The 12,568-nt window shown below is 41.3% G+C and overlaps 1 protein-coding gene across 20 annotated transcripts in view; it reads right to left on the bottom strand.

Moving 5' to 3' along the window:
• opn4xa (opsin 4xa) overlaps positions 1–12,568 on the bottom strand; it is a 56,714-nt gene that overhangs the window by 8,686 nt on the left and 35,460 nt on the right. For all 20 annotated transcript variants that reach the window (XM_062032163.1, XM_062032164.1, XM_062032173.1 and 17 more), the window contains 7 exons: positions 12,359–12,494; positions 4,843–4,976; positions 4,560–4,763; positions 4,307–4,478; positions 3,952–4,113; positions 381–488; positions 111–291 (listed from right to left, as the gene is read on the bottom strand). In XM_062032163.1, the coding sequence (XP_061888147.1) occupies positions 111–291; positions 381–488; positions 3,952–4,113; positions 4,307–4,478; positions 4,560–4,763; positions 4,843–4,976; positions 12,359–12,494 (1,097 nt within the window). The remainder of the gene's footprint in view (positions 1–110; positions 292–380; positions 489–3,951; positions 4,114–4,306; positions 4,479–4,559; positions 4,764–4,842; positions 4,977–12,358; positions 12,495–12,568) is intronic.

The following is a 12,568-nucleotide window of genomic DNA, read 5'->3' as shown; positions in this document are numbered from 1 at the left end:
CTATAGGAGACCGCAGTTCCTGTAACTGACGATAATCGACTACATTCTTTTGAGATCAGTCTCAGTCAAACGGTCTTTAGTCTGACAAGCCTTGTCAACACTTTACTCACAGTGTCTATTGTGGATACAGAGGAAGAAACCTGGAAAAACTTGTTTTTGGACAGGGACGATTGTCGGCTCAGTGTTGAGTCTCTAAAGGAGGACTGGCTATGCGACACCGACATGAAGTCCCGCCGTGGGCTAGCCTGGGCGAGGAAGTAGAGACACGGCACGTTTGCAGCCAGAGTGTCCCTGTCGAAGCAACGTGATTACTCAGACAAAAGGTCCTGTATCTGTTTCCAGGTCTCATTACCATTAAGGGCTGAATATCGTGCTTTCACCTGTATTTAGAGTGAATGATGGCGTAGATGAAAGGGTTGTAGATGGCTGAGGCCTTGGCTATGACGGCGGGGACGGCTTTGGAGTAGGGGTTCAGGACACTGGCGTATCTGAAAAGTATATGCATATGACATCCTTTCATATTTTATACACGTTTGGTTCATATTAAACATTCACAAGCACAATATAATAATCACAACTTGGGCTTAAAGGCCTACTGAAACCAACCACTACCGACCACGCAGTCTGATAGTTTATATATCAATGATGAAATCTTAACATTGCAACACATGCCAATACGGCCGGGTTAACTTATAAAGTGCAATTTTAAATTTCCCGCGAAACTTCCGGTTGAAAACGTCTATGTATGATGACGTATGCGCGTGACGTCGATGGTTGAAACGGAAGTATTCGGACCCCATTGGATCCAATACAAAAAGCTTGGTTTTCATCACAAAATTCCACAGTATTCTGGACATCTGTGTTGGTGAATCTTTTGCAATTTGTTTAATGAACAATGGAGACTGCAAAGAAGAAAGCTGTAGGTGGGATCGGTGTATTAGCGGCGGGCTGCAGCAACACAACCAGGAGGACTTTGAGATGGATAGCACACGCGCTATCCGATGCTAGCCGCCGACCGCATCTATGATCGGGTGAAGACCTTCGTCGCGCCGTCGATCGCTGGAACGCAGGTGAGCACGGGTGTTGATGAGCAGATGAGGGCTGGCGTAGGTGGAGCGCTAATGTTTTTATCATAGCTCTGACGAGGTCCCGTAGCTAAGTTAGCTTCAATGGCGTTGTTAGCAACAGCATTGTTAAGCTTCGCCAGGCTGGAAAGCATTAACCGTGTAGTTACATGTCCATGGTTTGGTAGTATTGTTGATTTTCTGTCTATCCTTCCAGTCAGGGGTTTATTTCTTTTGTTTCTATCTGCAGTTAAGCACGATGCTATCACTTTAGCTCCGTAGCTAAAGAGCTTCGCCGATGTATTATCGTGGAAATAAAAGTCACTGTGAATGTCCATTTCGCGTTCTCGACTCTCATTTTCAAGAGGATATAGTATCCGAGGTGGTTTAAAATACAAATCCGTGATCCACAATAGAAAAAGGAGAAAGTGTGGAATCCAATGAGCCAGCTTGTACCTAAGTTACGGTCAGAGCAAAAAAAGATATGTCTTGCCCTGCATTCTAGTCCGTCACTCTAACGTTCCTCATCCACGAATCTTTCATCCTCGCTCAAATTAATGGGGTAATCGTCGCTTTCTCGGTCCGAATCGCTCTCGCTGCTGGTGTAAACAATGGGGAAATGTGAGGAGCCTTTCAACCTGCGACGTCACGCTACTTCCGGTACAGGCAAGGCTTTTTTTATCAGCGACCAAAACTTTATCGTCGATGTTCTCTACTAAATCCTTTCAGCAAAAATATGGCAATATCGCGAAATGATCAAGTATGACACACAGAATGGATCTGCTATCCCCGTTTGAATAAAAAAATGTCATTTCAGTAGGCCTTTAAATAGTTCAACATGTCCAAAAGGAACAGGACGAGGAAAAGATTATTTGATGCTACCCCTGTGTCCCTCATGTGATCAATTTCTGATAATGATGTCAGGCACACTGCCTCAGTAGTTCTTCTTCATTACACTTTGTAAATACCAATATACTTGAAGGCACTACAAGGGGGACTTGAGATTTTAAAATGTCAAAAATATTCTGTGCTGTGTATATTCTTAGCGGAAATTAAGGATGATTTGATACACGCTGATTTTTGTAAGTTTAAACCCTTACAAAAGATATGAACAGTACTGCTTTTAAAAATCCAGCCCAATGATTATTTGTGCAAAATATAAGCTATTATACAGTCGTGGTCAAAAGTTTACATACACTTGTAAAGAACATAATGTCATGGCTGTTTTGAGTCTCCAATAATTTCTACAACTCTTATTTTTTGTGATTGGAGCACATACTTGTTGGTCACAAAAAACATTCTTGGAAGTTTGGTTCTTTTATGAATTTATTATGGGTCTACTGGAAATGTGAGCAAATGTGCTGGGTCAAAAGTATACATACAGCAATGTTAATATTTGCTTACATGTCCCTTGGCAAGTTTCACTGCAATAAGGCACTTTTGGTAGCCATCCACAAGCTTCTGGCAAGCTTTTGGTTGAATTGTTGACCACTCCTCTTGACAAAATTGGTGCAGTTCAGCTAAATTTGTTGGTTTTCTGACATGGACTTGTTTCTTCAGCATTGTCCACACATTTAAGTCAGGACTTTGGGAAGGCCATTCTAAAACCTTAATTCTAGCCTGATTTAGCCATTCCTTTACCACTTTTTGGGGTGTCATTGTCCTGTTGGAACACCCAACTGCGCCCAAGACCCAACCTCCGGGCTGACAATTTTAGGTTGTCCTGAACAATTTGGAGGTAATTCTCCTTTTTCATTGTCCCATTTAAAGCACCAGTTCCATTGGCAGCAAAACAGGCCCAGAGCATAATACTACCACCACCATGCTTGACGGTAGGCATTGTGTTCTAGGGATTAAAGGCCTCACCTTTTCTCCTCCAAACATATTGCTGGGTATTGTGGCCAAACAGCTCAATTTTTGTTTCATTTGACCACATAACTTTCTTCCAGAAGGTCTTATCTTTGTCCATGTGATGTCAGATGAAACAAAAATAATAACCAAAGCTAAATAATAACCAAATATTAACATTGCTGTATGTATACTTTTGACCCAGCAGATTTGCTCACATTTTCAGTAGACCCATAATAAATTCATAAAAGAACCAAACTTCATGAATGTTTTTTGTGACCAACAAGTATGTGCTCCAATCACTCTATCACAAAAAAAATAAGAGTTGCAGAAATTATTGGAAACTCAACACAGCCATGACATTATGTTCTTTACAAGTGTATGTCAACGTTTGACCACGACTGTGTGTATTTTATTTCCAAAGGTTTCAACAAAACCACAACAGATTAGCAATGATTTGACTGTAAAAAGAAAAACAGGTACTATTTTTCTGGCATAGAACAAATATTACACAGGTAGTGCTTCACTGAAAAAAGGCTGAGAAGCATTGCTATAGCGTCGACACACATACTGTAGGTCAGTGGTTCTCAAATGGAGGTACGCGTACCCCTGGGGGTACGCGTACCCCTGGGGGTACTTGAAGGTATGCCAAGGGGTACGTGAGATTTTTTTTAATTATTCTAAAAATAGCAACAATTCAAAATTCCTTTATAAATATAAATAAAAACCTATCTTTTTTTCCAAATAGTTCAAGAAAGACCACTACAAATGAGCAATTTTGTGCACTGCTATACAATTTAATAAATCAGAAACTGATGACATAGTGCTGTATTTTACTTCTTTATCTCTTTTTTTCAACCAAAAATGCTTTGCTCTGATTAGGGGGTACTTGAATTAAAAACAAATTCACAGGGGGTACATCACTGAAAAAAGGTTGAGAACCACTGCTGTAGGTCATGCATTATGGCTGACCTGAAGCTACAATACAATTAAAGTAGTTTTTATATCAGTGTTGGAAAAGAACCCGCATCATATTTACCCAGCCCAGGCAATGAGGGTGACGCATGCATAGGGTGACCAGGAGAGCACAAACACTATGATCACCACAAAGGCAATCTTAGCCAACTTCCACTCAGTCCTGATGGTCTGCTGCTGAATCAGGGTTGTCTTTCTCACCTGAGAGCCCAACTTCTCCACTTCCCTGTCGGGACATAGAGAGAAAGTGCTTGGTTTGTTGGGTATGTGCAGTGTAAATAAATAAATGCTGATATAATTTCACCCTGTACCTCAGGAGGTTCTTTATGATGAAAAACACTTAAGTATTTCTATCTCAGTATCGCAGGAATGTGCGGCTCTGCCAACATTGATTATTCACCTAAATTCAGTCAATTTACCTGCTTGCATGGCGGGTAGCCAGGAACATGCACAGATAACAGTAGGATATGATGCCCAGAGGGATGAAGAAGACAAAGCAGCATAGCATCAGTGTGTAGCTTTTATTGGCAGGCGTCGACGTCACATAATCCCACGTGCACGAAGTCATCAGGCCCTCCGGAATGTAAGAACCTCAAAGGATAAATACAGTATCATATAGTAAAGTGTGGAAGTATTTTGTTGTCAGATAATGTGAGAAAACCAGCTCCTTACTCCAGCCCAGAAGAGGTGCAACGCTCCAGGCAAAAGAGTACAGCCAGACCAGGCAGATGATGTAGTAAGTGCGTCGCTTGGAGGTCCACTGTAAGGCCTGCAGAGGCTTGGTGATGACGATGTAGCGATCCATGGAGATAGCCAGGAGGTTGATCATGGACGCGATGCCAAATAGGGCTCCGCAGAAGGCGTAGACCTTACAGCCTGGGGGGGAAACCCGTATTGCATTGATGAACTTGGACTATTGTAAATAGACAAGTAACGCAGCATGTACACACGGTACCTGTTTCGCCAAAAATCCAGCCCTTGTAAAGGGAGTTGACAAAGAAGATGGGTGACTGAGTGATGGCCATGAGGAAGTCACTGATCGCCAGGTTCATGATGAAGAAGTTTGGAGGAGTGCGTAGCTTTTTGTTACTGAAACACAATAACAGCAAAAAGAAATCATACTTTTGACCGTGCATTGCGGTACCATTCAAAGAACCGAAATGGTCTCTAAATACAGCCTGGTTAAGCTGTTACACTTGCCTTAATGTTGTTTAAGATATATAGATGAGGAATGTAGGATGTTGAGTCCCCAATTTCCCTACCGAGTGTTTATAGACTGTCTAAGTGAGTATTGAATGTTCAGAAGTTTACCACTATCTTCCTGGTCTTGATGGTATTGAAGTGCAGTTGGTTGGTGTCGCACCATGTCACCACGTTCCGGATTAGTTCTTGATTAGTACTCATCCACCTGACCACTTCTAAAACAGCCCACGATGGCCGTGTCGTCTGCAAACTACTGTCTGTGGCAGAGCCCAAAGTTGTTTGTACCGCGTGAACAGAACCGCAGAGAGCACGGTTCCCTGCAGTGCTCCTGTGCTGCCGAGCACCGTATGAGTTCTGTAGTCCCCCAGTCGCACGTAGTGAGGTCTGCCTGTCAGACAGTAGAAGGCGCTGGAGAGGTCCAAACATGTAATCCTAACAGCACCACTTCCTCTGTCCTAATTAGAGAGGAATCGGTGAATGATGACGATAAAGAGGATGGCCTCCTCCACTTGAGCCTTTCCTGGTAATCAAACTGTAGAGGTCAAGAGCATGATGGGTCAGTGGTCTTAGGTGATGAAGCAGTAGCCATGGTCTTCATCAGTAATGATGTCATTGCGACATCACTCAGTCAGTCTCTCAGTTGAACAAGGTACAAGCACTTGTTGGATGTGGTTTCTTCAGGACCAATAGGATGCAGAATGTCTTTTACAGCCAAGTGACCCTTCCCTCTCTCAAACTGATCTTGAAGATGTGCTGTAGAGGTTATTCCAGCTCCAACGCATACCTGTTGTGTTCTAAGGTGTGAATAGGTTATCAAGATAAAACCTATTAAGACAATGGTTTAACCGGTTCAAGCTTTCCACATCCCCCTCAATGGAGACGCCCCTCTCTGAGCCACAGCTGGGGATGGTCTTCATTCCCGTCCCACATCTCCTCCATGCTGTTGTCCTACAGCTTTTGTTATGTGCCTTCATACAACATTTTCAAAAAGAAGTCTGCTGTGTTAGTGTTGCTGGTAGTGGCTTCTCCATCCCTCTTTCTTTAGTGGCTTTTTTGTTACATTGTAGAGCAGTTTGGCCTTTACAGCTCAACAGTTTTGGTGTAAAATTCACTACAGTTAAAAATCCAATTACAAATACCTTTTGAATACCAATTGATTACCGAGGAACACCATGGTCCAGATCCCTTAGGATTTCCAAATCAAAACAGGGTGGTCAATATGTTCATTTACTGACTTCCAGCAGTAGCTTCCTTTTGCTGTGGGAGAATGTTACCCAGCCATACACCAATTACTCTAGAGCCATAACTTAATGTGCAGTATACTTCAGAGAGTTTTCTCAGGTCATTAAATCGATCGCAACTGGACTCTTTGGTTTGTCTTAGAAGACATTTTGGCTCTCATCTGAGTAGGCTTCATCAGTTTGTACTCATAGATTTATATTGGTCAGATCTAGTCTTAGACTTAGATTGGACAGATTTAGTCTAGTGGCTGGTGTCAATACCTCAGTAGGCTTCATCAGTTCATGCTCATAGACTTAGGTTGGTCAGATCTAGTCTAGTGGTTGGTGCCAAATATTTATACTCCAAAAACCGGGAGGGTGTGCCTGGGCAAGGATGGTTTCGCCCTATCGTAGTGAGAAAAACAACTGTAGAAATGCAAACAAACAATCCTACTGTCAAAGCTAACGACAGTCGTTGAAGTGTAATTTCCCCTCGTTCGTGTTGAGGTATTGTGTGGCAGAACGATTGCTGTGGATCGACTAATACCAGTCTAAAATAGTCGGAATCACCCATGTTAGCATTACATTCAGTTGTAAACAAATGGCATTCTGGTCACCTTCTGTGACCAGAATGTTTCTAACTCCTGTTATTTGTTGGAGGCTAAATTGCAGTCTTTCAGGAATGGTTTAAAGGACTATGTTGTATGTGGGAGACGGGTAGTGTTGCAGACCACCTCCTCTGTTCAGGGATGGTTTTTTTGAACCATGACATGATGGCTTTGCCCACTCTTTTGTACCATCCGTCCTCCCTGTCCAGAATCTGTACATTTTTGTTCTCAAAGGAGTGCTGTTTCTCCCTGAGATGCAGATAGACAGCTAAGTCTTGGCCTGAAGAGTTTGCTGTGCCATGCGTCAGCTTTGTGGTAGTTTTATTTCCCCAATATACACTACCGTTCAAAAGTTTGGGGTCACATTGAAATGTCCTTATTTTTCAATGAAGATAACTTTAAACTAGTCTTAACTTTAAAGAAATACACTCTATACATTGCTAATGTGGTAAATGACTATTCTAGCTGCAAATGTCTGCTTTTTGGTGCAATATCTACATAGGTGTATAGAGGCCCATTTCCAGCAACTATCACTCTGGTGTTGTAATGGTACAATGTGTTTGCTCATTGGCTCAGAAGGCTAATTGATGATTAGAAAACCCTTGTGCAATCATGTTCACACATCTGAAAACAGTTTAGCTTGTTACAGAAGCTACAAAACTGACCTTCCTTTGAGCAGATTGAGTTTCTGGAGCATCACATTAGTGGGGTCAATTAAACGCTCAAAATGGCCAGAAAAAGAGAACTTTCATCTGAAACGCGACAGTCTATGCTTGTTCTTAGAAATGAAGGCTATTCCACAAAATTGTTTGGGTGACCCCAAACTGTTGAACGGTAGTGTATGAATCAGTGCATTCATCATTACACTGGATAGCATACACCAGATTGTTTTTGTGGGTGTGGGGTGTCCGGTCTTTAGGATGCACTACTCACTGTCTCAGGGTGTTGCCTTGTTTGAAGTGTAGTGGGATGTTGTGTTGGTTAAAAAATCTTCCGAGTTTCTCAGATAGCCCTGATACATATGGAATGACAATATTTTTGTGTCTGTCACCTTTTTCTTCTTCATCCACTCTGTTCTTGTTATTTCTGGCGAAACCATCCTTGCCCAGACACACCCTCCCAGTTTTTGGAGTATCAATGTTTTGGGTTTTTGCACCAGCCGCAAGACTAGATCTGACGAATTTAAGAATAACACTAGATCTGACCAACCTAAGTCTATGGGCATGAACTGACGAAGCCTACTCAGATGAGAGGCAAAACATCTTGACAGACAAACCAAACAGTCCAGTTGCGATGGATTGAATGCCCTGAGATTACAATGACCTGGATAAATGACAACATTCATAGATCAATTTCAGAGAGTTGCATCAATGCCACGTTTCCTCTTTGCCAGACACTTTAGTGTATTTGTATGTTGAGCTGTCACATGGGTGCTTTTAGTGTACGTGTGATGTGGCGCTGAGGGAAGCGAGCCTCACTGGAGGCCTCTACTTTAATGCACAAAACATGTCTCAGTGTCGTGTCCACTACTGCACAGAGAAGGACTACGGACCACTTAATCTTTGTTTCATGCTGATCTCTTAACACCTAAAGTCCAGGGGGTCAACGCCTAACTGATTTTTTTCCTTTGCCACATAGTGTACTGAGTTTATTTAACCATGCAGAACACAATACGCAGGGCAATAAAGAAGCATGTTGCACATACTGTAACGATACATGGATCACATGCACGTTCATTGGCCAACTTGGCCATTTTCTTTCAAGAAAAGCGTTTTTTAAATGTCTTAGGAAATGATAAGAAACATTTTTGACATAATAATTTGCAATTTACAGAATAGAATACAATCCCAATTCCATACACTTTAATAGAATTGGAAAGATAATTGTATGACTTTATACAAACTTAAAGGCCTACTGAAATGAAATGTTCTTATTTAAACGGGGATAGCAGATTCATTCTATGTGTCATACTTGATAATTTTGCGTTATTGCCATATTTTTGCTGAAAGGATTTAGTAGAGAACATTGACGATAAAGTTTGCAACTTTTGGTCGCTGATAAAAAAAAGCCTTGCCTGTACTGGAAGTAGCGTGAGGTCGCAGGTTGAAGGGCTCCTCACATTTCCCCATTGTTTACACCAGCAGCTAGAGCGATTCGGACCGAGAAAGCGACGATTACCCCATTAATTTGAGCGAGGATGAAAGATTCGTGGCTGAGGAACGTGAGAGAGTGAAGGACTAGAGTGCAGTGCAGGACGTATCTTTTTTCGCTCTTACCGTAACTTAGGTACAAGGGCTCATTGGATTCCACACTTTCTCCTTTTTCTATTGTGGATCACGGACTTGTATTTTAAACCACCTCGGATACTATATCCTCTTGAAAATGAGAGTCGAGAACATTCACAGTGACTTTTATCTCCACGACAATACATCGGCGAAGCACTTTAGCTACGGAGCTAACGTGATAGAATCGTGCTTAAATGCAGATAGAAACAAAAGAAATAAGCCCCTGACTGGAAGGATAGACAGAAGATCAACAATACTACCAAACTCTGGACCTGTAACCACACGGTTAATGATTTCCAGCCTGGCGAAGCCTAGCAATGCTGTTGCTAACGACGCCATTGAAGCTAACTTAGCTACGGGACCTCGACATAGCTATGATAAAAACATTAGCTCTCCACCTACGCCAGCCCTCATCTGCTCATCAACACCCGTGCTCACCTGCGTTCCAGCGATCGACGGCGCGACGAAGGACTTCACCCGATCATCGATGCGGTCGGCGGCTAGCGTCGGATAGCGCGTCTGCTATCCAACTCAAAGTCCTCCTGGTTGTGTTGCTGCAGCCAGCCGCTAATACACCGATCCCACCTACAGCTTTCTTCTTTGCAGTCTCCATTGTTCATTAAACAAATTGCAAAAAATTCACCAACACAGATGTCCAGAATACTGTGAAATTTTGCAATGAAAACAGAGCTGTTTGTATTGAGATACAATGGTGTACCAATACTTCCGCTTCAACCATTGACGTCACGCGCAAACGTCATCATACCTAGACGTTTTCAGCCGGAAGTTTCCCGGGAAATTTAAAATGTCACTTTATAAGTTAACCCGGCCGTATTGGCTTGTGTTGCAATGTTAAGATTTCATCATTGATATATAAACTATCAGACTGTGTGGTCGGTAGTAGTGGCTTTCAGTAGGCCTTTAAAGGTACACTATTCTCCATTTATATTATGTTTTGGACATTCAACCCAAATAGGCTAAAGTAGTAAGTTTCAAACCTTGGGGAAAAAATGCAATTGTGTAGGTTTGCACTTTTCAGATCTATCTGAAGGCCTTTAGAGTAAGTGTTCCCTCGCTACAGCACGGTTCACTTTACATGGCCTAGCTGTTACACTGATTTTGTGTGTGTGTGTGTAATTTTTTACAGTGTCGCATGCTTTTTTTTTTACAGCATATGAATGTGTTCTGCGTCCTGATTCGCTAAAGGAATGTAGACCATTGTCAATCAATCTTCTTCATGCCATGTGTCCTGTACAGTACATAATGCGTACTCTGGGGATGGAGGGGGCTATATAATCATGAACAAGTTTTTAATATGGATGAGACAGGCTTATATTGGAAACGAATGCCCTCTCGAACCTTTACAATGCAGGACGAAGCCAAAAGCGCAGGATTTCAGGCCCAAAAAGATCGTGTGGAAATGCTGCGAGCTTTATGATAAACCCGGGTTTATTTCTAGGTTAAAAAATCCTAGAGCTCTACAAAACAAGTTTTTATCTTTGTTTTCATTCTTTAATACAGTAGTGTACTGTACTTGTTTTTTAAATCCACAAAGGTTTGAACTTTGAGAGTGTTTAAATGAGAGAATCGTGAGGAAATGGTAATACCTGTCTGAGGGGGAAAAAAGGGTTTACAGACTTAAAACATACCGTATTTTTCGGACTATGAGTCGCAGTTTTTTTCATACTTTGGCTGGGGGTTCGACTTATACTCAGGAGCGACTTATGTGTGAAATTATTAACACATAACCGTAAAATATCAAATAATATTATTTAGCTAATTTACGTAAGAGACTAGACGTATAAGATTTCATGGGATTTAGCGATTAGGAGTGACAGATTGTTTGGTAAACGTATAGCATGTTCTATATGTTATAGTTATTTGAATGACTCTTACCATAATATGTTACGTTAACATACCAGGCACGTTCTCAGTTGGTTATTTATGCCTCATATGACGTACACTTATTCAGCCTGTTGTTCACTATTCTTTATTTATTTTAAATTGCCTTTCAAATGTCTATTTTTGGTGTTGGCTTTTATCAAATACATTTCCCCCAAAAATGCGACTTATACTCCAGTGCGACTTATATATGTTTTTTTCCTTCTTTATTATGCATTTTCGGCCGGTGCGACTTATACTCCGGTGCGACTTGTACTCCGAAAAATACGGTATATAAGAAACGAAAAAACATATACTGTACAGTACTGCAAACTAAAAAAAACATAATAAATAAATACAACTACCTGTAAACAAAAAAAACATACACAGTAAATACAAAAAAAAACAGTGTAAATGAAAAAACATATAGTGTAAACAAAAAAATATATATAGTGAATGAACACACATTAAAAAAACGGGGGGAAAAAAATCTACTTCTACTACATGGCTTTCACTTAAAGCGGGTATTTTTTGGAACGTACCCCCAGCGTTAAACGAGGGAACACTGTATTACAAACAGTGCTCCTATACCTAATGTTGTGTCCAGTGAGTTTGTATCTTCTGTTTTGACAACATACCCCACAGTAATACATTTTTTTACAGAACACATACATTATTCACCATCCATTTATATTCGCTGTTAGCTGTAAATATTTAAAAAGGTTGTGAAGGAGTATTATAATACACTCATTGATTTGTCCTTTAGCATTTGCAAATCACTAGGGGGTTTCCTGTTATTGAATGCCAGCGGACTTGCCGCAAAGACCATCTTTCGGCCTGTGGTTTGTGGCATTGGTTCGAACCATGTGCAGATCCCACAACACACTGTTTTTATCCAGCTGGCATTCAAAATATTAGTGTATCTTTCAATATTAGCCTTTACCACACAGTATCACATGAAAGCCAACTTTCGGAGAATGAGCTTTATCAGCCAGAGCATCTCCAATGAAAACACATTGTTTTATATTGGTATGACATGCCAGCCCCAATGAGTCATGCTTTATTCCCTTGCAAGGTTGGGGTTAGGTTAGGTTTTGGGTTGAGGGACTGGGACATATTAAATGATTTATTGGCTCATGTTTGTTGTCCTTGTCTGCCAACATTGAGTTGGAGTGCAACAAAAAAGTATTGTATTTTGTTGCTTTACCTGCATTCGCCTGAAGAATGAAGTTATTAATGAAGACAAGCAAAGCAAAGAAAATATTCTTTCTTACCAGAAGAATGCATACATGACCAGGGCATTGCCAGTAACCCCCACTGTTCCGATCACCAGGACAAAAAAGGCCACGATGTAGTGAACGTGGTCCTGGACATCAACGTGCCGATAGAATCCGTTTTGCCTATCCATTTCTGTAGAAAACATACAAACATAGTACGTCACAAGCCGAGTGGAAATGTCCCAAAAATATCTGTAAAGATCTCCA

Source organism: Entelurus aequoreus, linkage group LG21, assembly GCF_033978785.1.
Source record: "Entelurus aequoreus isolate RoL-2023_Sb linkage group LG21, RoL_Eaeq_v1.1, whole genome shotgun sequence".
NCBI lineage: Eukaryota > Metazoa > Chordata > Actinopteri > Syngnathiformes > Syngnathidae > Entelurus > Entelurus aequoreus.
This window is presented reverse-complemented; position numbering and strand designations above follow the sequence as displayed.